Source organism: Symsagittifera roscoffensis, chromosome 3 (assembly GCF_963678635.1).
Source record: "Symsagittifera roscoffensis chromosome 3, txSymRosc1.1, whole genome shotgun sequence".
NCBI lineage: Eukaryota > Metazoa > Xenacoelomorpha > Acoela > Convolutidae > Symsagittifera > Symsagittifera roscoffensis.
The window spans coordinates 39,922,410-39,948,566 of record NC_087064.1 but is presented as its reverse complement, the minus strand read 5'-3'; the positions used below and the strand labels follow the sequence as shown (position 1 = coordinate 39,948,566).

Below are 26,157 nucleotides of genomic sequence, written 5' to 3'. Positions count from 1 at the left end.
TGTTGTTAAAGAAAGAAAGAAAGAATTCTAGTAACATTGAGAAATTAATTCTTTCTTTCTTTCTTTAACATCATATTGCGCATAAATACATCAGTATCAAAGAGGGGACAGCTAACGATCCCATAAGGGATACTAAATGCTGCCCCAAAAAATATTAGAAACATGAATGATGTAGTTAGTTGGGTTTCAAATTATTATGAAATCTAGTGCATAAATTCTACATATTTGCAAAAATAGAACGAACAAAAAAAGGTGAAATATAAAATCATATATTAGAGGGTCTAAAGGCCTACTCAGAAATGGCATGATTTATCTCCGTTTTAAGTAACACACAACATAACTTAGTTTATTAAAAACAGTTGCAAATGTTAATGAACTGATTATAATATTTACCTAAAAAAAATACAAGTTTTTTCCTTTCATTTTAAGCCTTGGGCATGAATATGAAATTTCTAAGTGATTTTTAGGAAAAACGAAAAAATTGGGCATAGGTTCCCCCTCAAGCGGGCCATTTCGGCCCATTTTGGAAAAAAATTTTTTTTTTTTTTAATTCTTAATGGATGCGCCACTTTTCCGAGACTTTTATTCAGTAATCTAAACTCACAAAGAGTCCGTCGTACTAGGTTTTCCGGGGATTACGTCAAAAAAATCTCGGGTCCGTATTTCCTCTTATTAAATCTATTTTCCAGCTATCCATCATATTCAAAAAAATATATATCTTTTAGGAATAATTCAATTTAATTCTGGCAAAAGAAAAATTTGATGAGTTCTTCGTTGCTTAGAATGAACAGATCTCTAATTCGGTGAGCCACGCTTTGAATATTTGCCTGTGAAAAATTAGTGAATTCATTGGGCATTAAAAAGTTCTGTTTAAGTAAATTGTAAAGTTTCGTTCCCCTGTAACTTATCGACATTCTCTGCATTTTGGTTTTTAAATTAGGAATTTTCATCAACTCTGAATTAGCCCTCCTAGTCCTATACGTTGGTATTTCAAATTTAAAAAGTTCATTTAGAAATTCTTCAGAATGAAGTCCGGAGACAGATCTCAAAACAAATTTTAGAAGTTCATACACATGTAATTCGTGGATTGTTAAGATTCCTTGGTCAAAAAATACATCCCGTATTGTTTCAAAATTTCTTTTGAAGTAAATTAGGCGAATATTTTTTTTTGTATCATCAAAAGGGGCAAAATATTTGTATAGCTGGTACAACCGTACACTAAAATGCCGTATTGTAAAATTGGTTTAAAATTAGAGGCATAGTATTTTAGTATGGTACCTCTGGAAACATAATGACGCATTTTTGAATTAATTCCACATTCTAAGCTTAGTTCGAACTAAATCAATATGAGTATTGAAAGATAATTTAGCATCCAAAATAATTCCAAGGTATTTGCAAGATGAAGCATTTTTTAAAGGTAATTTATTTATATAAATGTTTTGGTTGGAAGCACTATTTGAAGAGACGTAGACTTGAACAGTTTTATCTATATTCAGGGATAATTTATTTAATATTAACCACTTGCCTACAGCTTCTTAGTCTTTGTTGAAATTTTCAACAGAGCAATTTAAAGCAGTTATTTTAGTATCATCGGCAAACAGGAAAACTTCACTATATTGGCAGACTTGAGGAAGGTCATTAATATATGTCAGAAACAAAAGTGGTCCCAGTATTGACCCTTGAGGGACGCCGCACTTTAAGTCCATCCACGTTGACTTTGTTGTACCTATTTCTACTACTTGTTTTCGATGTTTCAGATAGCTTATGAACCAACTTAAATCTTTTCCATCTATCCCATACATTTGCAACTTTTGAAATAGTATCTGATGATCCAGTGTATCAAAAGCTTTTTTAAATCAAGAAAAGCTGTATATTTTTGCGACCTGCTCATATCTAAACGAAGTTTTTCTGTTACTTCCGCAGTTGCATCGACTGTGCTGTGATTTTTGCGAAAACCAAATTGTTTAATGTATATTAACGAATTCGTTTCCAAGTAATTGTATACTCTGTTGTACATTACTCGCTCAAAAACCTTGCTCCAGGTGACAAGAAGGGATATTGGTCTGTAATTTGTAACATCAAGTTTAGAACCTTCCTTATATAATGGATAGACAACAGCCCTAGCTAGACAGATAGGAAAATGGCCAGATTTAAAAGAAACTTCAATGAGTTGCCTTAATATGGGTACAATCGCAAATGGGCTTGCTTTCAAAACAAGATTACTGATTCCATCCACGCCAAATGAAGCTTTATTTTGTAGGTTAGAAATGATAATGTGAACTTCACTTTCCGTAACAGGGAAATTGAACATGCAAAAGTTAGGTGTATCAAACGATTGTGTGATTCCCTGGTTTGGTATGTTTTTCGCCAGATTTATGCCAATCGAACAGAATTGAGCATTAAATTCATTTGCAATTGCCGATTCATCGGTGATACAATTTCCGCTAATGGAATTGATCGAAACATTTTTTTTTGATGTATTTGTAATTCCCCTTAAATTATTTAAAATTTTATATATCTGCCTTGAGTCACCAATACACTTTCTAAACTTATCATAGTAATAATGCTTTTTATATTTCTTAATCTCAATTTCACATTTCTTCCGGACAATTTCAAAACGCAACCTGGCACCAACTTCAGATTTATTGTTACACCATGTTCTATGAAGCCTGTTTCGTTTTGCGATTAGGTTTTTAATACGATTCGACAGCGAAAAAGATCTAGATTTCCGCTCTGGTGTCTTTGTGGTTTTCAGTGGTGCGTATTTGTCTAATACACTGCTAAACGTTGACTGAAATTCCGCAAATAAATCTTCATGCCTTTTGATGGGTCTAAAGCGTCATTATAGTGTAACTTAATCATAAGTGTTTGATTAAGCTTTTCTATCTGTATTTTAGATTTTAAGAAAGTTGTATCACGATAAATTTTTGGACAAATTTTCTTTGATGTTTGGGTGTTTAATTCTAAAATAATCGGAAAGTGTTCAGAAAATGATTGATTTTCAAGAGCATAGGCTGCTTTTACATTAACATCTTTAACTATCATGTGATCTAGAAGAGTTTCACTATTGTATCCAACTCTGGTTGGTTGCTTTATCAGTTGATTGAAACCATTATTTTCGACAGCATCAATGTATTTAGAAGATAGATTGTTCGACTTAAGGATGTTTATATTAAAATCACCACATATTACAGCGCGATAATTTTTGTTGCTTATAGCTTCTAGGTGCTTAACGAATTCGTCTACAAAAGTAAACTTATTATCATTGGGGGGATTGTAGACAAGCATTATTTGGAAAATTTCATTGTTTAATTTAACTAAAACTGAAATACTTTCCGCTAATTCTGAGTTGAATTCTTCTATAATAGTTACATTATCTTTCAATTGCATCATTACCCCGCCTCCTATACCTTTCCTCGATTTATTAATTATAGTATTATAACCACTAAGTTTGAAGCAGTTGACACTATTATCTTCCTGTAACCAAGTTTCACTAATGCATACTACGTCCGGTGGTGACTCAAGGCTATTTATTAGTGCTTCCAACTCATCGTGATGTTTATTAAGGGATCTCACATTCATATGAAAAATTTTAATAACTTTAGAGAATGAAGTAGATATTACTAATTTTGATTCTGGTTGCTATTGTTTTATAAAACAACTCTCAAGCTTTTCTTTATTGTATTGAAGCTGTTGCGTTCCTTCAAAAAGTCCTCGGATACGCTGAATGTTTTGGTTTTCTTTAAACTTGTAGTAGATGTTCCCCTCTCGCGTCCAGGCTGATTCAATCCTTGAGTCTTGTTTCATTAAATTGAAAAACTTCAATCGCGGTGCCGTTAGATCTTCGAATACTTTCACGGAGTGCATAGTCTGCGACTGGTTCAGGTTTTTCTTTTTGCGCCGCAGTTCCACCTTGGCAATTCGTCTGGAGAAGCGCACTATCATTGGCCGGGAGTTTGCATTTCTTCCAGGTAATCTGTGAGCAATAGAAATATCGATCTTCTCAATCTCAGCGCCAGCTTCTTTGGCGACGTTCAATACTTTGTCAATGCTTTGGAAATAGTCTTCGAATATTCTCCTCCCGTCTTCATTTGTACCTCGTTCTTCTTGAATTCCAATGAGCCTCACATTATCTCTTCTGTTGTGTCCCTCAAGAAGCTCGTCTTCTGAAGCTGCTTTTAGTCTGCACTTTCTGACCTCTTGCTCTATTGTTTGTTTTGCCTCCTTTAGAACCGTTTCTTTGACATCTTGCAGACCCTGGCCTATTAAAGGCTTGAAAATTGCGCTTAATGTAGTTTCCAGTTTCTCAATGATTCGAGGGATTTGCTTCTCAAAGACTTTTTCGATACTCGACTCTATGGTTTCATTGATGTTGGCATTTGATTCGGATATGGATGCCAAGTCAGGAGGACTTAGTACGGCACATCTTCTTTTTGAAGTTGATTTCGCAATAGGTGTTTGGTCTTGATATCTGAGCTGAGGGATTGCGTTGTTTTCTTCTTGAATACTAAAAGTCTCTGGTTCCTCAGTGTTCCCTGCTGTGTTGATTAGGGAGTTATCCATTCTGTGTCTCTGAAACTATTTAATAAGTTTATCACAACAATTAGGCTTGTTGTTGTTGTTGTTGTTGTTGTTTTTGCTGTTGTTGTTGTTGTTTTTGTTTTTGTTGTTGTTGTTTTTGCTGTTGTTGCTGTTGTTGTTGTTGTTTTTGTTGTTGTTGTTGTTGTTGTTGCTGCTGCTGTTGCTGCTGCTGCTGCTGCTGTTTCTAGAAGTAAGGAACGTAGTGAATGATCTTATATAGATCTTGGTGATTTATTTTTTGCTTTTTCAAAAACAAGTCTCAAAATGCTCTAGTAAATACAGATGTTCGTTCATACATTGATGCGTTTATGAATGCACTTAGGTATATTTGCACTTATTGATTCATTTGAAATGCATCTGCTGCATCTCTGCTTTTCTTTAAATACGAACGTGGAATTGGCGCAAAAAAAATGTGAAACATTTGCTTAAAAGGAAGGCAAACTCCACTATCGATTAGTAAAAGAGTAATAGCCACAAAAAATGTGATCAACTTCCAGTGTCGAAACTGTATTTCAATTTTCAGATAAGCGGAATAAAAAAATAACCAATTGATTCTTTTTTCATAAATTGGGTTTTTTCTATCAAAAAAGGGCCAAAGATAAATTGTTTTTTTTTTTTAATATCAAAGAGCTTCGAGGGCTTTCCTTGTGTCTTTTCCATTTGTCTGTTGGCTATATTTTGGATGTTGTTGCCTTGTTGATGTCATTTGAGTTCTCTTTCCAGTTGTAGCAAAGGTTGCTGTGGTTGCTGGCTTTTCATCCTGTGGTCCTAGGTTTTGACTTCCTCTAGAGACGCCAGAAATCACATGGGCCATGCTGTCAACTGAGGTTCAAACGTGCAGACGCTTTAATGGTTTAAAAAACCCAGCCGTCTTCCCATATGTACTTGTGTGAGATCTGTTCGATTGTTTCGACAATTGAACAGGTGTCTTTAACGCCTCATTCTCTTCCTGGTGCGAATGGGTGGACTATATGTCCTTCACCTTCATGCAAACTTGACTAAATTGAGCGGATGTGTCTCCATGAGTCACTACCATCACAGATTCTCCGTCGCTGGTCTCTCAGAGCTGAGCCATCAGTGTCGACGACCCACCTCGCGCCGATGTTTCTGATGACGTCGAGGGCGTCGTTGCAGGCGTCAACGCTTTTGTTCGTACAGGTTAGTTTTGGGTGCACCGTCCTATTTCTGATAGTTGGCAACCAGGACTCGGTTGAAGGCGGTGGCAAAGTCTCTCGTGGTGTAGACTTGTAGGCAAGGAATCGTGACGAAACCTTTGTTCGTTCAATTGTGTTTGTTACTGTACTGTTTCCCAATTGCGTCCCTAGAGGGGCCATGGGTTGCTGCCTCCGCATTTCGCTTCGTGTCTGGAGCTCCGCTTTTGCTACCTCCAAATTTGTAAAATGTTTTTTGCCTCTTCATTTTTGTTTTCATTGTTGTTGTTTCTTTCTTTCTTGTCTTTCACGCTCCTGGGTTAAAGGGTTATGTCCTCTACCTACTCGGCCCTCTGCAGTTTTTGAGGTGCCTGGCCATGTTGGTTGCCGATTTCGGCAACCCGCAGTTTGGGCAATCTTTCCATTTCTGTCTAGGTTCTTACTGAAAGGCGAGGTGTTGATTCCGCGTCCGACTCAAGTGTTCCTCTGCAAGTGCGTTTATGACGGGCAATTTTAGAGGCGGAAACTTCTCTATTGAACTTTCCTTAGGTCGTCAGGCCGGCAGAGCTCGCTCTGTTGTTATCACATGATTTGATGTGATTTTTCAGGGTGTTTTCAATTTGGTAAATGGTTCTGCATTTATCATAAGGGAACGTGACTTGCTCGTTTCATGCATCTTTTTCTGGTGAATCCTGAGCCCGGCCTGATTTTTTTGCAGATCTCGTTGCAAATGTCGCATGTGTTAAAGGTGGCTTGGAGGGTTGTCAGATTGCAGTTTCTGTAACATTCGCCCAGAATATACACAGTGACGGAGCGTAGGAAAAGTCCCTATTGACGACTGGCTGAAGTCAGTTACCTTTATCCCACTCATTTTTAACGATCTTGACCTAGCCAGATGTTTTTCTGGTCTGTTTAAGGGCTAATTCAAAGTTATCGTTTTTAGGCCATCAGCCAAACCACAGTTTCTGTAACATTCGCCCAGAGTATACACAGTGACGGAGCGTAGGAAAAACCCATATTGACGACTGGCTGAAGTCAGTTACCTTTATCTCACTCATGTTTAACGATCTTGACCTAGTCAGTTGTTTTTCTGGTCTGTTTAAGGGCTAACTTAAAGTTATCATGTTTAGGCCATCAGCCAAACCACTTTTGATCAGCTTTCGTTTGCTTGCGATAATAACCACACATATGGGTCTGGGATCCCCAGACAAGGTGATTACTACTAAAAACAAGGCTAGAAAACCACCATCAGATATGTTTTCACTGACGGTTATATACTAAATCTATTAGAGATGGATTGACTATTTCCTCGACTCTAACTGATCATGCTCTGAAATACTAAATCAATATCGGATTAAATTAATTACGTTCAGGGCGTTACAGCAGCTAAAATATCGTTAAAGTTTTCTAACAGTCTCTTGGCGCTGGACCTATGACTCCGTTCTCTCCCGGAGATGACGTCGTTATCTCTTCATTTTTGTTGCACGGGAGGGTTTGGCGCGATTCCGAATGTCCCACTGGACCTTCCGTTCCCATATTCTTCTTAAGCACCCTATCGTGTCTTGGTGTCACGATAAGAGACTTCCGTAGATGCGTACCAGGCTATTTTCCCACACCAGCTTCCCACGCCAACACTAAATTTGCCCTCTTAGAGTACCAGAACGTCTGCGCCAGGCAGTGAAAAGGGTACTCCCCATGAGTCCAAAGAATTTTTCTCCAGGTCCGGTAACCCGATGCTTTTAGCAGTTGCTCTATCTCCATCATTTGATGCATCTCGTCCTTTTCGTCGATCATGCGGAAATTGTTTACCCTTGCTCCACTCGCTTGCTTCTTCTGGAAATGACTGACGTTTCTATCGCGCAATTTTACAATTTTTCCCCTAGTAGCTCTTTCAACTCGTCTCTAGACCTCTCAGGGACTGCCCGAATGATCTTCGTCAACAATTCGTAGGATTTCTCAGACATCTTTGCTAGTCGCACGCACTTGGGTATTGAAATGAGCTGATCGATCAACCTGTGATGCGTCCTCACATCCATCACCACCATGTGCGTGGGATACTTGCTGTTGCAATACGGTGCCGAACTGGATCTCACTAGGTACTTTGAGCCAACGGTTTTGTGGTATCCTTTGCTAAGTTTCAGGCTCATTTCATTTTCGAGAGCTTCTCGCCAACCTCCTATCTTCTGTTCGGTCTGCAATGATCCCGGAACAATTCCACGCTCAGGGCGGTTACTAGCTCGAGTGCCTATTCGAGACGTTTCGGCTATTCTATCTAGCTCGTCATGCTATAGAATCACAAGGCAGTTACCAGGTTCACCTCAGGAACCCCGTGGCAATCTGCAACTAATTCCATTTCACTCCTGTCTGACATAGGCAATCTTCCGTATAGCTTCGCTAATTGACAATGTTGTTCGCCCAGTGTTTCCAAACACTGACCGTTCTACACTCGTGCTCTCCCAGTCCACAACTAGTGGCCACGCAGGTGCCTTTTTCCATTCAATCACTTGGGAGATGTTCCTCCGATGGCTTTGCGGGTAGCTTCTCATTCTGTTTCTTCACGTTCAACGCTAACAGCCTGAATTACTTTGATTGAATTATTGCCAAATTGTGCAAGCTCTTGTCATCACTTTCTTGTAGTTCGCTATCTGCGGTGACGTCTCATATCTGACCCGCATTCAAATTTGGGTCGTTCAGCTCCTTTGTAGGGATCTTAAGTGGCATATATTGATAAAGTTCCAACAAGGCCCTCAACATGAATTCTTCACGTTTTGCCTCTCTTTGCCTAATACCTTTCACGCATTCCTCAAACACCGGAGTAGGGATACGATCCACAACAAACCTCACGGAGCAAAGTGCGTATTTTCGTTTGTGTGTACCGGGCTATTTTCAAAGTGCGTACCAGGCTATCGCGGAGTCATCCCTGGCGATTAACACTTTCAGAGCTTCCATGAGCTCCAAGTGTTGCTCCCTTGATTTGGTTTCAATGGTGGCTTCGTACTCTTGCTTCCTTATCCCGACTAGGCACCATATCAGCCTTATCTGCGAGTTTATTCTCACACAGAGATACGCAGTTACCGTCGACGGCGTGTTCATGGTGTCATCGAACTTTTTCTGGAGGGCCGTTCCCTTGAAATCTTGACACAAGCTGTTCTAGGCCGTCCTCGTTCACCTCCGAGGACATCATGGTGCCATACTTCTTTTTCTTCAGGTTGGAATCCGTCATCAACTCTTTCAGGTATTCCTGCATAGTCTGTTTGTCATGTCATGCCATAGCGTGCTCTCCCGCCGAGTTCCTCGCTTTCAGCATCTCTTCATAACCACCAGCAGGATCACCTATGTGCACTGACTCAGGCACCGTGATACGGCTATACTCGAGCACGTCGAATTGTCTCTCCAACTTCATCTTCGCTATATTCGTCCGGGAGGGTTTGTAATCTTCCAGCCCATCTGATCCACATTGGATGATGACCTCCATCTCCAGTCTGGTGTCCGTCATGTTCATTCATTATTTCTCGATTGTGAAGCTGTCGAAATCAGTCCTACTAACAACATTGGTGGTACCTGATTTTCCTTTTCTCCGCCGCTATGCATGGCACCATCCCTTTGTCCGCTTTGGACAGGACGTGAAACTTTTGCCAATAACATCACCACATCGGCTGCTATCGACTTTACCACTTAAGAATTAGTCACCTTCTCGCTTTCTTGGCTCTCTTCGCAGGCTGGTTTCGCACAATCGGGCTGTCCTCGGTGCTCTCTTCCGTGACTGACTCGGTCACACCGTCAGACTCAGCGGACTCCATCATTTTTCCCAACACTCCATTTCCGCTCGGAGGGTTGAAAGTTTTTCAGTTCGGATACTAATGACCTAAAAATGCTTGCTGATCAGAAAAGTGAATAAAAATGTCGAGATATGGTACCAGGTGTATTCCGATCGGTTTGGTAGTCTTTAAGAATTAAAAAAAAAACGCGTTTGCTAAATTGGCCTTTTTTCATTACCTTTATGGGTTCTCAGACTTTTAAAGCAATTTTTGCTAAAAGCACTTGAAAACACTTGGAACGAACATAGTATCACTGTAAATTACTTGATTAATGCAAAAAATCAGACCAAAATTGGTTAAGATACAAAAGTTTGGCCGAAAACTATCGGATTTGGACCCCCAGATTCTTTTCTCTATCTTCATCCACGGAGCTACCCGGAGGGTTACTTGAAACTTTTTCTTGTAACTGAGCTTGTTATGCTCGCAAGCTCGTTGTGCAAAAATTTTTATCGCTTCAACTCTAAAAAATCAAAATTTCAATCCTCAAAACATATTGACGAAATTTGAAAAAATTACGAACAAATGTGTTCGAAAAATTTAGATTGCCAATTGCTACTGGTTCTTTTTCCGCTCGATTTGTTTTGTTAGAGGTTTTGAACTACGTAGTAGCTCACTGCGGAGAAGCTTCCTCCCGTTGGGAAGAACTCGGATATCCAAAAAAAACTGGGGTTAACAGTTTGGTCGAGACAGCAGTTTTCGACAAAATCAGGGTGTTTTCGGGATCTAAAATGGAAGATAGATAATATATAGCAATGGTTGTAACCTACTAGTAGTCCTTAATCAATATAAATATACTCTCCTTTACACCAAAATACCCGAAGTAAGAACCTTTATTCGGAAATTTGCAATCGATGGAGGGTACAATCGGACCGATCCAATTGTGTCCCCCGCCACCTAAGTTTATCGAAATAGTACCCGAACGATACTAAAATCGTGCTAACGTTGCCCAACAGTCGATAGGGTATCACTCGGAATTGCCTCCAGAAGCTGCTCTCAAATTTGTCTTACTACTGGCTATCGTCCAATTAAGGCGCTGCTGAGCTTGCTATATCCAATGACTTTCATCTTTCAGTGTTTCTCTGCAAGTGTTGTTTATGTTGTGTTAGCTCAATTACAAATATATTGAAAACTAACCTATGTTCGTTCATTACATTTGCGAGAGCAAGTGTTCGTACATTACACTTGCCAGTGAAAGTGTCGTGTAATCGAAAACTAGAACTTTTCCCCGAAAACAGTTTTCCTTAAATTTAACATGCTTCTTTATTGCATCATTACAAATACCAGGCTCCTTTGGCTTTGGAAATTCCAGGATTTTTCAATTTTCTACTATTATTGACAGTAATCATGTTATTTCGTCAATTTACCAACTTGAATTTTGAATAAGTATTATTTCGATTTGATTGGTTTCGGTTTATGAAAATTTCTTATGGTAATTTTGTTTTTGGTTCAGTAGGCGTCTACCCAAGTATTGTCGGCTTGTTGTTGTTGTTGTTGTTGTTGCCTAGGTGCCCGTAGTTTGGCCCTCCTCTTGTCCCTCATTTGTGGCTTCTTCTGTATCGAGTTGCAGGAAAGCAGCTGCTTCGATCGGGTTTTCCCAGAGTGCGTGGGGGTGATTGTAGTCGGGTTTGCGCTGCACCTGAATAGGTGACCCGTTGTGTGGGTTTCTGAGTTGCACTGTGGGCATGTTTCTGGGGTTGAGTCATCTAGTCTGTGTAGGTAGCTTTGTAGGAATGGGGAGTAGCCGCTCCGCAACTGGGCAAGGGTCCGTCTGGTACCTCTCGGTAGTCGTAATTCATCCTTGCTCAGTTTGGGGGCTGGTTCGTCCCGGTTGTCTAGGGCGTCTTTGACCTCATTTGTGTGCACTTTTTTGAGGAGCCCTCTGTAGTCCTCTTCGGTAACGTGCGTGTCGTCGTCTTCTTCTGAATCGGATGTTTCGAGGAGTGCAGTGATGTACCTCTCGTACCTGCTGAAGCGCGTTTCCTTCATGTTTCTGGGCGGTTCCGGTCGGTCTAGCAGCCTGTTGCCAGGGTGTCCTTCGAGGTATTGTCGGCTTAATTCTGGTGGTCGTTTTTCACGTTTATTTTTCTGAAATTGAACTTTTCATTTTCCCAAAAAAATCAATTTTTTTTATTATACATAGTTAGTTTTAGTTATTTACGTATCCTACCCGTTCGCTAGCTTGCAATCTTACGCTTGCGTTGTATCGTAAGTGATGCGAAGCTATGCTTTGCCTCTGTTTATTTATTTTTACTGTTCGACGGCAAATCTCTTTGCTATCCCTCTCTTTAGATGCCAGTCCAGGTTGTCTGCGTGCTCTGTCTATCAAGTTCAAGACCACCCACATTCCTCCTGGGGATACTCTGGTCCACAAGGGAGACGTGCTCAGCTCCCTCTATTTCATCGCCAGGGGATCTGTGGAGATATCGGAGGACGAAGTGGTCGTCGCCATTCTCAGTCAGTTAACTGTTTCTTTTTTAGATACCGACCGTGTACTATAAAAGACCAAATAACATCAATTTAAAGAGGATGAATCTTAAAGCCAGAATAATTAAGTGTCAAGGTTGGTTTTTTCAAGAACAGTCTTGAAAAATCATCACGCTCAAATTTTTGCGATTTGGCTCGAATATTGGCTCAAATTAATATGCAAAAGAAAAGAAAGACTCCTTATTTCAAAAATTATTTTCAGTATTCTCGGCGGAATGAAAAACTATCCATCGATTCAGTTTTCTCAAATTGGGTTAGTTTAATCTTAAAATGGTCAGTTGCTAAAGGTTCGGAACAGGGCGTTCAAATGATTAATTATTTCTTTGAAACTCGGAAGTTGAAAATCGGTTATTTTTCTCTTCGAGTTCGACACTTTTCGAACTGATCTATTGACTGTTTCACGGAAATATGGTGCTAAAAATAAACTACCTGTAGGCATTGAGTGATGTATCAGGCTTAGAACTTTTTAGTATTCATACGGATTACCGAAAGAATTTTCGATAAGCTGAATCAGTTTCAAGAAAAACTAGTCTTAAAACTTTTCTTTTTGATCTAGGCTGGAAGGGGAGAGAAAGGCAATTCCGTATCTGATTTAAGTATAAAATTTTAGCTATGGTTGCCTCATTATGTGTTGATCAATGAAGGTCGTAATTAGGTGGTATTTTTAGAGTCGATGAACGTAGCTCAGACTCTTATATAGGTCGGGACGATTTTTTTCATTTCTTTTTTGGGAAAAGTCTAAAAATTTGTTCCTTTTGATGTTTCCCGGTTTGACTTTTGATTTCTTTTGAAGTTCACTTCATTTCTATTGTGAAAAGGAAGGCAAACTCCACTATCGAACAGCAAAAATGTAAAGGTCATGAAAAACTTCATCGTCTTCTAGTTTCGATAGAGGATTTTAATTAGCAGATTTCCTTGTGGAATAAAAAATTTGCCTATCGATCTAGTTATATCAAATTGTCCCAATTTAATCTAAGAATCACCAAGCATCAATTGTTTTTAAAATTCGAAGAAATTCAAGGGAATATATTTTTTCTTTCAAATTCGAAAGCCTAAGTTTTAAAAACAACCCATTTTTTTTCTGTTTTCTTGTGTCGTTACTCTTTTCCAATTGTCAGTTGGAAGTTTTTATTCTGTGACGAGTGGAACCGGCTCAAAATTTTCAGAGAGTCGAGCTGGCAATTAGAGAGAAAAACTTTTATATACGCTATAAAAATGAATTTTGTGACCTAAAGACGAGTTTTTGAAGCTTCAGTTAGCGCTTTTCCAGTACGAGTGTTTCGAAGAAAAAAAAGTAACTTGAAGTAACTTCTTCTATTTCGTTGAACTCATTCCCCGAATTACGATTGGCTTTTGTTTGCCTTGCTGAGGTCTTTGCAGTTGGATTTCAAAGCGGAACACACAATTTCTAATTCGTTTGGACAAATAGAATATTTCAAATCAAATGTTGACTTTTATGTCAGGCAAGGACGACATCTTCGGAGACGGCGAGGCATTTTGCGACAACAAGAGTATTGGCAAGTCGAGATGCGTGGTGAATGCCCTGACCTATTGCGATCTGCACAAGATAGAGTATGATGACATCGCAGAGGTGCTGGATATATACCCAGAGTTCAAAGAACAATTCCGCAAGAATCTCGAGGTGACATTCTCGCTTAGGGATGTAAGTAACTCATCAACGCAAGGGAAATAGTTGGGCTGAACAGCGTGCAAAATTTTTTCGTTATTCTCGTCCGATGCACGTGTTCTTTTTATTTCGGTGCTTTAGCTTCAGAAACTACCACGACAACCTGACCACTCAAAGGGTCACTTCTTTGGTATTGTTTTACGACATCCATTTTTGGCTGATCTACCTTAAAATAAGAGGCTCCTGGCGCCAATATGTACTTGTTTTGAAGGATGTCTTCATTGTTTAATAACCTTGCTTTTTTTTTCTGAAATGTACCTGTTGCGCAGTAATTGATCTGAAAGTAGGGTCTTTAAAGTGTTTTGAATTTTTTAAAAGCCCTCCCCTCCTTCTCGAGAAAGTTCGTTATCAGCGCCTGGGCCTATGGTGTGTTTTTCCCTTTGTTTTTGCCTACCTCGGAGAAAACTTGTACGGGGTTCAAGTGTGGCGTTATTAGGTTTTATACAGCATCCGTAAGAAACAAGTAAGCACCAGTTGCAAGAATAAGATTGAAGCCGCAAGAAAAAACGGATTGAAATGAAAAAGTTAGAAACAGTTTTTTTATTATAAGTTCCAAGAATGGTCTGGAGACTCAATGCAAGTGTCAAAGTTTGAATGATCTCAAGAGTATTGCTAACATCCATGAAAGTGAAACCACTTTTAATAGAAAATCAGAAGAAGCAGTTACATCTGATGCTGCCATTGCAAAATAATTTAATAGTTTTTCAGTTCTATGGGCATCAATCAGGCTAATGAAATGCTGCCAAAATCTGACTGTCATCCTTTCCTCAGAAAACCTACGTTTCGCATGCAAAACTTTTTGGTTGCAGAACTTGTATTTACCAATTTTGATACATCTTCGAAAAGTGACTGATCCACTGGGTTGGATGGTGTTAGCAATGTCTTTAAGGCAATCTGATCAAAATTCCTCTCTTCTTGAAAGAATTGTAAATTTTTGAGATTTCATTTCTCTTGCTAACTCTTGTGAACATCTGGATGTTTATTTGATGTTAATGTTCATCTGATATTCATGTAGATTTTGTTAAGAAAGGAGAAAGAAAGAAAGAAATTTTTTTTCACTGATGCAAAATATTCATATCAGAATCTAAAACATTTACAAAATCGTTGACCAGAGGGGACACTAAATGGACATTTTGGTCGCTGGATAGTACCCTAACGTTTCTTAGCACTATGTACAATTGTAGCATAGACAACCACGATAATTAACACGTGAAATTGCTTCCTGATTATGATTTTAAGCTTTCATTATTTTATTAAGGCACCACCGGGTTTGAAATCTTTTAAGGCAGTCATTTGGTATCATCAAAACCCCATAACAAATGGTCATTTCCCAGCTCAACCGCAACGAACGACACATCAAATATACATGTTTATTGAACCTTTTTTCACAATAGTTTTTAAACAGTAGGGTTAGAAAATTCATATTTCAAAATATTGCTTTTATTTTAGCACAAGTTTAGCAAGATGTTTGATCATATCATCAGGTCATGGCCTCAGGATGGTTGATCATATAATTTCAGGCTGTGATGTTCAATTTGCCGCTTATCCAAATCATTCAAATCAACACATTTTGACTAGTAGAACGTAAAAAGGCACCGGCTGCCGGACCTCTCGGAGTAGCAATCGAATTAGTTCTAAATTCCCCGTAGAGAAAAAGGTTGGCAGGTTAAAATGTGGGAAAATTTGGATAAAGAATTGAGGATGAAAACAATTATTCATACAATGGATTTTTGAAACTTCTGTTGGTCAAACCATAATTCCCCAGAATATAAAGGGGTTTCTTTCTATGAACGTAATTACTCACTTGCGAGACATTTAACTAGTGACATTCAATTGGAATCAAATTTTTTGCATGAAATATATTAAAGAGTTTAGATCCTCAATATACCAATGAATAGTTTTGAGTTTTTGACTTGATTTTCCTTGTTTTCAAAAAGTTTTCAATCGATCTACTAGTAGTTCTGCTGTGATAATCGAAACAAAATACATCGTTTCGACATTTTTCGGTGTAATGACCGGATAAAGATCATATATAAAATTTTAGTAGCTCATTTATGTACAACTCATGTACTGTAAAGATTTTTGTTGCGGCGAAAACGTCTGAAATACTGTCGTGGATTTTGCTAGAAACATCCGCCTTAAAGTTTTCTTTTGTAAAGTTATTTTTGGTTAAATTTTCACATCCGTAAACCAGAATACCATATGGTATGATTGATCTAATGTTTGATCCATCATAAAGAAAAAGCACACTAGAGGGCACATAATGCCTAATTTTTGCGACTATTCCACACTGTTTGCGCATTTTTGTCCTGACATAGTCAATGTGTACATTAAAATTCAAATTATGATCTCCCAAATATTTTCATGACAACTCCGAGGACCATTTTCGATTTTGAAAAGAGATGATATTGGTAGAAGCGCTTCTTTTTGCTACATTTAATTATGGTTTTTTTCTCCTTGTTTAGGGGTAGTTTATTTGCTGAGAGCCATCGTGCTACTGCAAAAAAATCGTAATCTAAAAAAATGTATTAGATTAACTTACAAAAAAATGAGGGTTTGGAACGCGTCATTATGTTCCAAAGTTGATATTTACACTACGATCAGCGTTGTTTATTTGTACGAATCTTCTTTTTTTTCGAAGGCAACTCGCAAATAAAAGTGTCCATGGAAAGTGGGAAGTGTTCACTTTTTTGTCGGCCCTTTTGCTATAATCACGAACTAGCATTGGACTTTTCATAGCATCTGTGCTTTTTCGTGGCTAATTTTTGTGAAATTTTGAGCGTTCGTCGCTGAGTGGTTACTAGGTGAGACTCATTTTCTTTAGGTCGCAGTAGGGCACAGATCGAATCCGAGACATAGCAAGTTTTTTTTTACTAATTCGAGTCTGATTTCTACTTTTTCCTAATGCACTTTATAGAGCTGTTTTTTTTGTCGTGTTTCCGCTCTTGTTTGCGGAGCGAAGCATCGCCTCTGTGTCAATGAATACTGTATGTCAATTTTAGCACGAAATATGCATCATGAAATTTTCGTTTTTTGTTGCATCAGCTATAGTCAATTGATGCCTCTGCTAATGATACAGAAGATGCAGCGTTTTTTTGTGTAATGGAGTTACAGCAGCGTACGATGATTTTTTTCAACAAAGTTTGTAATGTAAGCTTTTTGTCTACGAGTTTTCAAAGTTCATTCTGAGATCCTTTGCTGTACTGCTTTTCGAACATTTTTTGAATAATGTTTTTCAGTTTGGAAGTTTTCTTAAAACATATTTAATGAAAATCTCAATTTGATAAGAATTGCCAGTTTTAAAAGTGTAAAACAGAGCTTTTTTAATTATAGAGGCAATGTTTTTCAATCAATTTTCGTCCAAAAATTCTGATTTGGATGTGGTCTTGACAATTCATTCCTTTTGGATATTCTGTTTTTGACCATTGCCCATAATCTCCGGGAAGAGTGTATTTCAAGTTGCGGAACCTTAAGTCTTACGTGGAGGTGGTATCTGCTAAGTTAAATTGTTGAGTTTATGCGTTTGAACCAGGAGGGCTACGACAATCGTGTTTCAGACGTATTCTTTGCATGAGTTTAGGTTTTTTGGTCTTTTGAATTTTGTGAAACATGGGCATGGAAATGCACAGCAGTCATTCAGCAAATTGCATGTAAAACGCAGTGCTGTAATACATTTGCCATAAACATATCGCAACGAATTTTTCTTTCATTTTTCTTTTTCAGTATTTTTCTTCGTTTTCTTCTATCTTTTTTTGTCATGAATAAAGGTATCGATGAGAAAATAATTTTTCTTACTCTTCATAATCTCAAGTTAGTGTTTCGGAAATTGTGGTTGGCTCAATCGGATCGGGCTAGAGGTGTTGGGATTGGACTCTAAAGTTGTATATGAGTGCTGGTTTATCAAGATAAAAGAAGGGCAAGTAGATGGTTTATTTTGCACGCAATACAGTTGCCTGTGGAGCAGCAAAACGTGTTTGCAGCTTGTTAGAAAACTAAAGTTCTGAAACGTTTGAAAAAGTGATCTTGGGTGCTTCGTAGGAAATAAACTTGATTAAGAGTAATGAACGTAGTGAAGACTCTTATATAGGTCTTGCTGATTTTTTTTTGTTTTTTTTTTCAGGAAAAAGTCTTAAATATGACGCACTTTTTGAGTTCAATTGAATTTCATCTGCTGAAAATGACGTAAATAGCACTCTCCAAATACGAACGTGGAAATGGCGCAAAAAACGTGAACGATTACTAGTTTCGAAAGTGGAATTTATTTTTAAGATTTCCCAGCGGAATAAAAACTTGATCCAGTTAAAATTTAAAGCAGTGTAAATTGTTCTAGTAATTCAAAGAGCTTCAAGGGCATCTATTTTTTTTTCTTCGAAAGCAGTGTTTTTTTTATGTTCAATTGCGTTCATTACTCTTTTCCAATCTTCGATTCGCTATGTTTGTTGACTTTGAAATCAGAATAACTCGGAAAAGTAAATGGTTAAATTGTTATAAAGATTTGAGATTACTGAAGCGACGCCGATGTCTACTCCCATATTGAAACAACTAATGACTGAGCCCTTGAGTATTGCACAGAGGAACGAAATATAAAATGGGGTGGACTACGGGACTTGTTTGCTGTTTCAACTATTCAGCTCTGTCATGTACGTCAAATAAGCGCTTTGCAGCCAATCTCGTAAGTTTTTTTTTACAAAAACCCTGGTTAAAAATGTTTGATCACTGATTAAAAGAAAAACACTCATTTATCTACTAGGAACTGAAACGTTCAAGGTTTTGATACTTGTTAGCTATTCAGATGCCGACTAGGCTGGAAAATAAGACAAAAGGAGAAGTACTGCAGGGTGTTACTTAAAGTTAGTTTCAAATCATGCGTTATAAGTTAGTATGGTAGACCACCGCTGTGTATCAAATTCCACGGGCAAAAAGAGTGCTGTAGTACAAAGAGTAAAAGAGAGCTCTTTTACTTGGGAGTATTAGAAGTGTCTGTAGATAATAAGGCTGCTTTTTCCCCAACTAATATTCAATGATCTACAGAGAGACTAAGTACTGCACAATACAATTATTTTTCCGCTATGAGTTAGTTGAAGAAAAAAGGCATGAACCCTTTTTTAAAACAGCAAACGTACCTGGAGACAACTGCTTCTTGTGAGGTCTTTTTCTAGGCCTTATATAATTTAAAAGACGGTTTCTTTTTGTTAATTTTATCTCTTGTTGTTTTCTGGAACTAATGCAGTTCACTTGAAAATGTCTCCGAAAATTGGTTTGTTATTATCGGTTTTTTTTTCAAGTCAGATGTTGAGACCCTGGTCGAAGATTTGAGATTTGAGCAAATTAATGCGGGCGTGATTTGTCGCATATATAAGTTAGTTTTTCAATTTCATCGGAATAAAGGGTTTCGACAATTCGAGCCGCATAAGCGACGTTTGTTGTAAAAAGCCCAGGGAAAAGTCAAAGTTTTCGAAACTTTCAAATTCAAATTGGAGGGGTAATTTTTTGAACAGTCAAAAACTTCCGAAAAAACTGTCAATAGTTCAATTCTTCGCTGGATAAGCTCGTGTGCCCTTCTTTATGTAGAAAATAGCTATAGCCTTCGGCGAAATCTGAGATCGGGAGTTCAGTCGAAGAAAAACGTAGCGAGGTTTTCTGAATATTTTTTATTTAGGCGTCTTTCTGGTTTTGTATTGCAAGTGGTGTGAAGCGCAGCCTCGCCTCTGGGTATTTTTATCTGAATTTTGAAAAAGTTCCACAGCCAACAAAGTGCTGTAGCACAAAGTGTAAAAAAGCAAGCTCTTTTACTTGGGTATCTTGTTCACTTTGGCATAAAATCTAGTAGATTTTCAGAATTGTCTCTAGACTTTAAGGCGGCTTATGCCCCAATTAATATTCAATGATCTACGGAAAGACTAGTTACTGCACAATACAATTTCTTTTCCTTTATGATTTAGTTGAAGAAAAAAGGCATAAACCCGTTTTTTAAAACAGCAATCGTACCTGGAGGCAACAGCTTTTTATGAGATCTTTTTCTAGGCCCAATATAATTTGAAAGGCGGTTTCTTTTTGTTATTGTATCATACCTTGTTTTCTTGAACCAATTCAGTTCACTTGAAAATATCGCTTCCTAAGTTAGGTTTGTTATTACCAGTTTTTTTAGATGTTGAGACCCTGGTCGAAGATTTGATATATCGTATATATAGTTACTTTTTCAAATTAATCGGAATAAAGGGTTTTGACAGTTCTTCTCGAATTTGCGAGGTTTGTTGTGAAAAGCCGAGGGAAAATTGAAAGTTTTTGAAAGATTGATTGTTTTTTTTCGGAAATTTTTGACTGTTCTCAAAAAATAACCCTACTAATTTCAATTGGAATAAGCTCTCGGAGTTTCTATCTGATAAGCTGGTACACCCTTATTTTTTGTAGAAAAAGCTTTAGCCTTTCGCCAAATCTAGATTAGGAGTGCAGTCGAAGAAACAGGTGGCGAGATTTTATTCAGACTTTGCGGCTTTCTGTTTTTGTATTGCAAGTATTGCGAAGCTCTGCTTCGCCTCTGGGTATTTTTTTCTCCAAAATCTGAATGACGAAAAAGTTGCACAGCTAAAAAAGTGCTGTAGTACAAACAGTAAAAGAGAAAGCTCTTGTACTTGGGTATCTTGGTGAATTTGGCATAAAGTCTAATAGGTTTTCAGAATTGTCTCAGACTTTAAGGCCACTTATGCCTCAATTAATGTTCATTGATCTACGGAAAGACTAATTACTGCACAATACAATTACATTTCTTTTATAATTTAGTTGCAGAAAAAGGCATAAACCCGTTTTTTTAAAACAGCAAACGTATCTGGAGACAACTGCTTTTTCTGAGATCTATTACCAGGGCCTACCTATTTTGAAAGGCGGTTTCTTATTGTTATCTTTATCTTTCATTGATTTCTTGAACTAATGCATAATTCATCACTTGAAAATATCTTTTACCAAGTTTGATTTGTTATCGTCAGTTTTTTTTCAAATTGGATGTTGAGACCCCGGTCAAAGATTTGAGCAATTTAATGCGGGTCTGATTTATCGTATTTATAAGTTAGTTTTTCATTTTTATCAGAGTAAAAAGTTTCAACCATTTCCCCCGCATTAGCGACATTGTGAAAGTCTCAGGGAAAAGTCAAGTTTTTGAAACTTTGACTTTTTTTCGGAAATTTTTGACCTTTTCTAAAAAGTTACCCTCCTTTCCGACTTAGCGGCTTTCTGGTTTTTTTGCAAGAGATGCGAAGCTCAGCTTTGCCTCTGTGAAACTTTTTTTTCGAAGTCCGATTTTTGAAAAAGTTCAACATTTTTCAACCTAATTTTTTTAGTTCTCTTTGTGCTTTTTAACTTTTTCAATATTCAATTTTTACACCCTTCTAGGAAGGTCTGTGTCTTTTTTGGGAAAATAGTGGCAAATTTGAACCAGCTACCTTATAGTTCAGTCGAAAATACGTGTTGCGGCCTAATAAGAAAGCATAAAGGGATCTTTCCACGGGCAAATTCCAATGACTGAGTATTGCACAGAGGAACGAAATATAAAATGTGGTGGACTACGGGACTTGTTTGCAGTTTCAGCTATTTAGCTATGTCATGTACGTAAGATAAGCGCTTTGCAGCCAATCTCGTAAGTTTTTTTTTTACAAAAGGGTTAACAACTAGTTTAACAAAATCACTTGAATTCTTATGATGCTGTTGACTTGTTCAATTTTATGAAAATCAAATTTAACTACCGGTTACTAGTTACTACTCATGCTGTGTCTAGAACTCAGATCATTGTAAGTATAATTATAGAGTTTTGATATTAATTTTCGGCTTTAAGTTTGTCTGTGTAGTTTCGAAATAATGTAGTGTAATTTGCATATGCTACATATATAGCTATCGGGGATCCTGTATGGGCGTTACATAAATCTTTTTCCTATATTTTTTGACGAAATTTTTGGCCGAATTTCAGCTTATTGGAACAATTTTTTGAATGCCGAATTCAAATCCGCTAGGACCTCTTCGAAAAAAACTTGAATAAAATCAAATACGAAAAAAAATCATATTTTGTTTTTACACATGCAAAGCTTGTTTTGTAGTATGAACTCTCTTTTTTTGACCTATGTCGCAATAATGTCTATTAAGTGAAGCCAATGCTAAGGATATTAACACAGACTATTATATTAAAAATAGGACTTTACCTTCAAGGTATCATGGATCTGTAGCGTAGAGGTAGGGAAGGAGACCCGAAACAAAATAAGAGGGTTTGAACCTGGGCAAGGTCGGATATTTTTAATGAACTTTTTCATATACTAGTTAAAATGCGTTCGCTCTATAAATGGATGCTTACTGAGTGGTATTTTTTTTCATATTGACTGATACAGCTAATGCGTCATAATTGGCGTGCGTCACTCAAGAAATTTTGTAGACTCAAAGTTTTATTCATTCAGTTTTTCCCAGTAGCGTTATCGGTCATACTTTTGCTTGTGTATGCGGAATGCAACTCGCCTCTGTTTTTATATCTCTCGTTTTTCCTTTTTATTCTTCAATTGTAACATAATTCGAAGTTCTTTTTTTAATCAGGGAGCTCTCTCCCTATAATTGTTGAATTACAAGTGGTGAGAAACTCAGCTTCGCGTTTATGTCAAATGTTGTCTTGATTGTTTTAACATTTGTTTAGAACGACATGGTTCTGTTGAATGATTTGTTCGAAGACTTCCAGGGAGCCCCTCTTTCTTGGTCGCCACCTTCGTTAAATATGGGAAAAGAAAACAAGCAGCCTGTACTTTTTCAGCCTCCGTTTGCCAGTGATGGAGATGAGGATGATTCACCAATGACTTACGGCATCCGCATCCTAATGAGCTTAAAGGGCATCTATTTTTTTTTTCTTCGAAAGCAATGTTTTTTTTATGTTCAATTGCGTTCATTACTTTTTTCAATCTTCGATTCGCTATGTTTGTTGACTTTGAAATCAGAATAACCCGGAAAAGTGATTGGTTAAATTGTTATAAAGATTTGAGATTACTGAAGCGACGCCGATGTCTACTCCCATATTGAAACAACTAATGACTGAGCCCTTGAGTATTGCACAGAGGAACGAAATATAAAATGTGGTGGACTACGGGACTTGTTTGCTGTTTCAGCTATTTAGCTCTGTCTTGTACGTCAGATAAGCGCTTTGCAGCCAATCTCGTAAGTTTTTTTTTTAAAAAAAACCCTGGTTAAAAATGTTTGATAACTGATTAAAAGAAAAACACTCGATTATCTACTAGGAACTGAAACGTTCAAGGTTTTGATACTTGTTAGCTATTCAGATGCCGACTAGACTGAAAAGTAAGACTAAAGGAGAAGTACTGCAGGGTGTTACTTAAAGTTAGTTTCAAATCATGCGTTATAAGTTAGTATGGTAGACCACCGCTGTGTATCAAATTCCACGGACAAAAAGGAGTGCTGTAGTACAAACAGTAAAATAGAGCTCTTTTACTTGGGAGTATTAGTGACTTCGACATAAAATCTAATAGGCTTTCAGAAGTGTTTGTAGATAATAAGTCTGTTTTTTCCCCAACTAATATTCAATGATCTACGGAGAGACTAAGTACTGCACAATACAATTATTTTTCCGCTATGTTAGTTGAAGAAAAAAGGCATGAACCCTTTTTTAAAACAGCAAACGTACCTGGAGACAACTGCTTCTTGTGAGGTCTTTTTCTAGGCCTTATATAATTTAAAAGACGGTTTCTTTTGTTAATTTTATCTCTTGTTGTTTTCTTGAACTAATGCAGTTCACTTGAAAATGTCTCCGAAAATTGGTTTGTTATTACCGGTTTTTTTTTCAAGTCAGATGTTGAGACCCTGGTCGAAGATTTGAGATTTGAGCAAATTAATGCGGGCGTGATTTGTCGCATATATAAGTTAGTTTTTCAATTTCATCGGAATAAAGGGTTTCGACAATTCGAGCCGCATAAGCGACGTTTGTTGTAAAAAGCCCAGGGAAAAGTCAAAGTTTTCAAAACTTTCAAATTCAAATTGGAGGGGTAATTTTTTGAACAGTCAAAAACTTCCGAAAAAACTGTCAATAGTTCAATTCTTCGCTGGATAAGCTCGTGTGCCCTTCTTTATGTAGAAAATAGCTATAGCCTTCGGCGAAATCTGAGATCGGGAGTTCAGTCGAAGAAAAACGTAGCGAGGTTTTCTCAATATTTTTTATTTAGGCGTCTTTCTGGTTTTGTATTGCAAGTGGTGTGAAGCTCAGCCTCGCCTCTGGGTATTTTAATCTGAATTTTGAAAAAGTTCCACAGCCAACAAAGTGCTGTAGCACAAAGTGTAAAAAAGCAAGCTCTTTTACTTGGGTATCTTGTTCACTTTGGCATAAAATCTAGTAGATTTTCAGAATTGTCTCTAGACTTTAAGGCGGCTTATGCCCCAATTAATATTCAATGATCTACGGAAAGACTAGTTACTGCACAATACAATTTCTTTTCCTTTATGATTTAGGTGAAGAAAAAAGGCATGAACCCTTTTTTAAAACAGCAAACTTACCTGGAGACAACTGCTTCTTGTGAGGTCTTTTTCTAGGCCTTATATAATTTAAAAGACGGTTTCTTTTTGTTAATTTTATCTCTTGTTGTTTTCTTGAACTAATGCAGTTCACTTGAAATTGTCTCCGAAAATTGGTTTGTTATTACCGTTTTTTTTTTCAAGTCAGATGTTGAGACCCTGGTCGAAGATTTGAGATTTGAGCAAATTAATGCGGGCGTGATTTGTCGCATATATAAGTTTTTCAATTTCATCGGAATAAAGGGTTTCGACAATTCTTCCCGCATTAGCGACGTTTGTTGTAAAAAGCCCAGGGAAAAGTCAAAGTTTTCGAAATTTTCAAATTCAAATTGGAGGGGTAATTTTTTGAACAGTCGAAAACTTCCGAAAAAACTGTCAATAGTTCAGTTCTTCGCTGGATAAGCTCGTGTGCCCTTTTTATGTAGAAAATAGCTATAGCCTTCGGCCAAATCTGAGATCGGGAGTTCAGTCGAAGAAAAACGTAGCGAGGTTTTTTGTATTTTTTTTACTTAGGCGTCTTTCTGGTTTTGTATTGCAAGTGGTGTGAAGCTCAGCCTCGCCTCTGGGTATTTTTTATCTGAATTTTGATAGTAGATTTCCAGAATTGTCTCTAGACTTTAAGGCGGCTTATGCTCCAATTAATATTCAATGATCTACGGAAAGACTAGTTACTGCACATTACAATTTCTTTTTCTTTGTTTTAGTTGAAGAAAAAAGGCATAAATCCGTTTTTTAAAACAGCAATCGTACCTGGAGGCAACAGCTTTTTATGAGATCTTTTTCTAGGCCCAATATAATTTGAAAGGCGGTTTCTTTTTGTTATTTTATCATACCTTGTTTTCTTGAACCAATTCAGTTCACTTGAAAATATCGCTTCCTAAGTTAGGTTTGTTATTACCAGTTTTTTAGATGTTGAGACCCTGGTCGAAGATTTGATATATCGTTTATATAGTTACTTTTTCAAATTAATCGGAAAAGAGGGTTTTGACAGTTCTTCTCGTATTCGCGGTTTGTTGTGAAAAGCCGAGGGAAAATTAAAAGTTTTTGAAAGATTGATTGTTTTTTTTCGGAAATTTTTGACTGTTCTCAAAAAATTACCCTTTAATAATTTCAATTGGAATAAGCTCTCGGAGTTTCTATTTGATAAGCTGGTACACCCTTATTTTTTCTTGAAAAAGCTTTAGCCTTTCGCCAAATCTGGATTAGGAGTGCAGTCGAAGAAACAGGTGGCGAGATTTTATTCAGACTTTGCGGCTTTCTATTTTTGTATTGCAAGTATTACGAAGCTCTGCTTCGCCTCTGGGTATTATTTTCTCCGAAATCTGAATGACGAAAAAATTGCACAGCTAAAAAAGTGCCGTAGAACAAAGAGTAAAAGAGAAAGCTCTTGTACTTGGGTATCTTGGTGACTTTGGCATAAAATCTAATAGGTTTTCAGAATTGTGTCAGACTTTAAGGCTACTTATGCCTCAATTAATGTTCATTGATCTACGGAAAGACTAATTACTGCACAGTACAATTACATTTCTTTTATGATTTAGTTGCAGAAAAAGGCATAAACCCGTTTTTTAAAACAGCAAACGTACCTGGAAACAACTGCTTTTTCTGAGATCTATTACCAGGGCCTACATATTTTGAAAGGTGGTTTCTTATTGTTATCTTTATCTTTCATTGATTTCTTGAACTAATTCATAATTCATCACTTGAAAATATCTTTTACCAAGTTTGATTTGTTATCGTCAGTTTTTTTTCAAATTGGATGTTGAGACCCTGGTCAAAGATTTGAGCATTTTAATGCGGGTGTGATTTATCGTATTTATAAGTTAGTTTTTCATTTTTATCAGAGTAAAAAGTTCCAACCATTTCCTTCGAATTAGCGACGTTGTGAGAGTCT

The 26,157-nt window shown here is 37.4% G+C and overlaps 1 protein-coding gene across 1 annotated transcript in view; it reads left to right on the top strand.

Annotated features, from left to right (window-relative positions):
- Positions 1-23,077, top strand: part of LOC134841709 (potassium voltage-gated channel subfamily H member 6-like) — a 633,879-nt gene extending 610,802 nt beyond the window's left edge. Inside the window, exons 19-22 of the mRNA XM_063857742.1 lie at positions 11,840-12,004; positions 13,498-13,697; positions 22,387-22,576; positions 23,013-23,077. Of these exons, the coding sequence (XP_063713812.1) occupies positions 11,840-12,004; positions 13,498-13,697; positions 22,387-22,576; positions 23,013-23,077 (620 nt within the window). The remainder of the gene's footprint in view (positions 1-11,839; positions 12,005-13,497; positions 13,698-22,386; positions 22,577-23,012) is intronic.
- Positions 23,078-26,157: the final 3,080 nt, after the last annotated feature.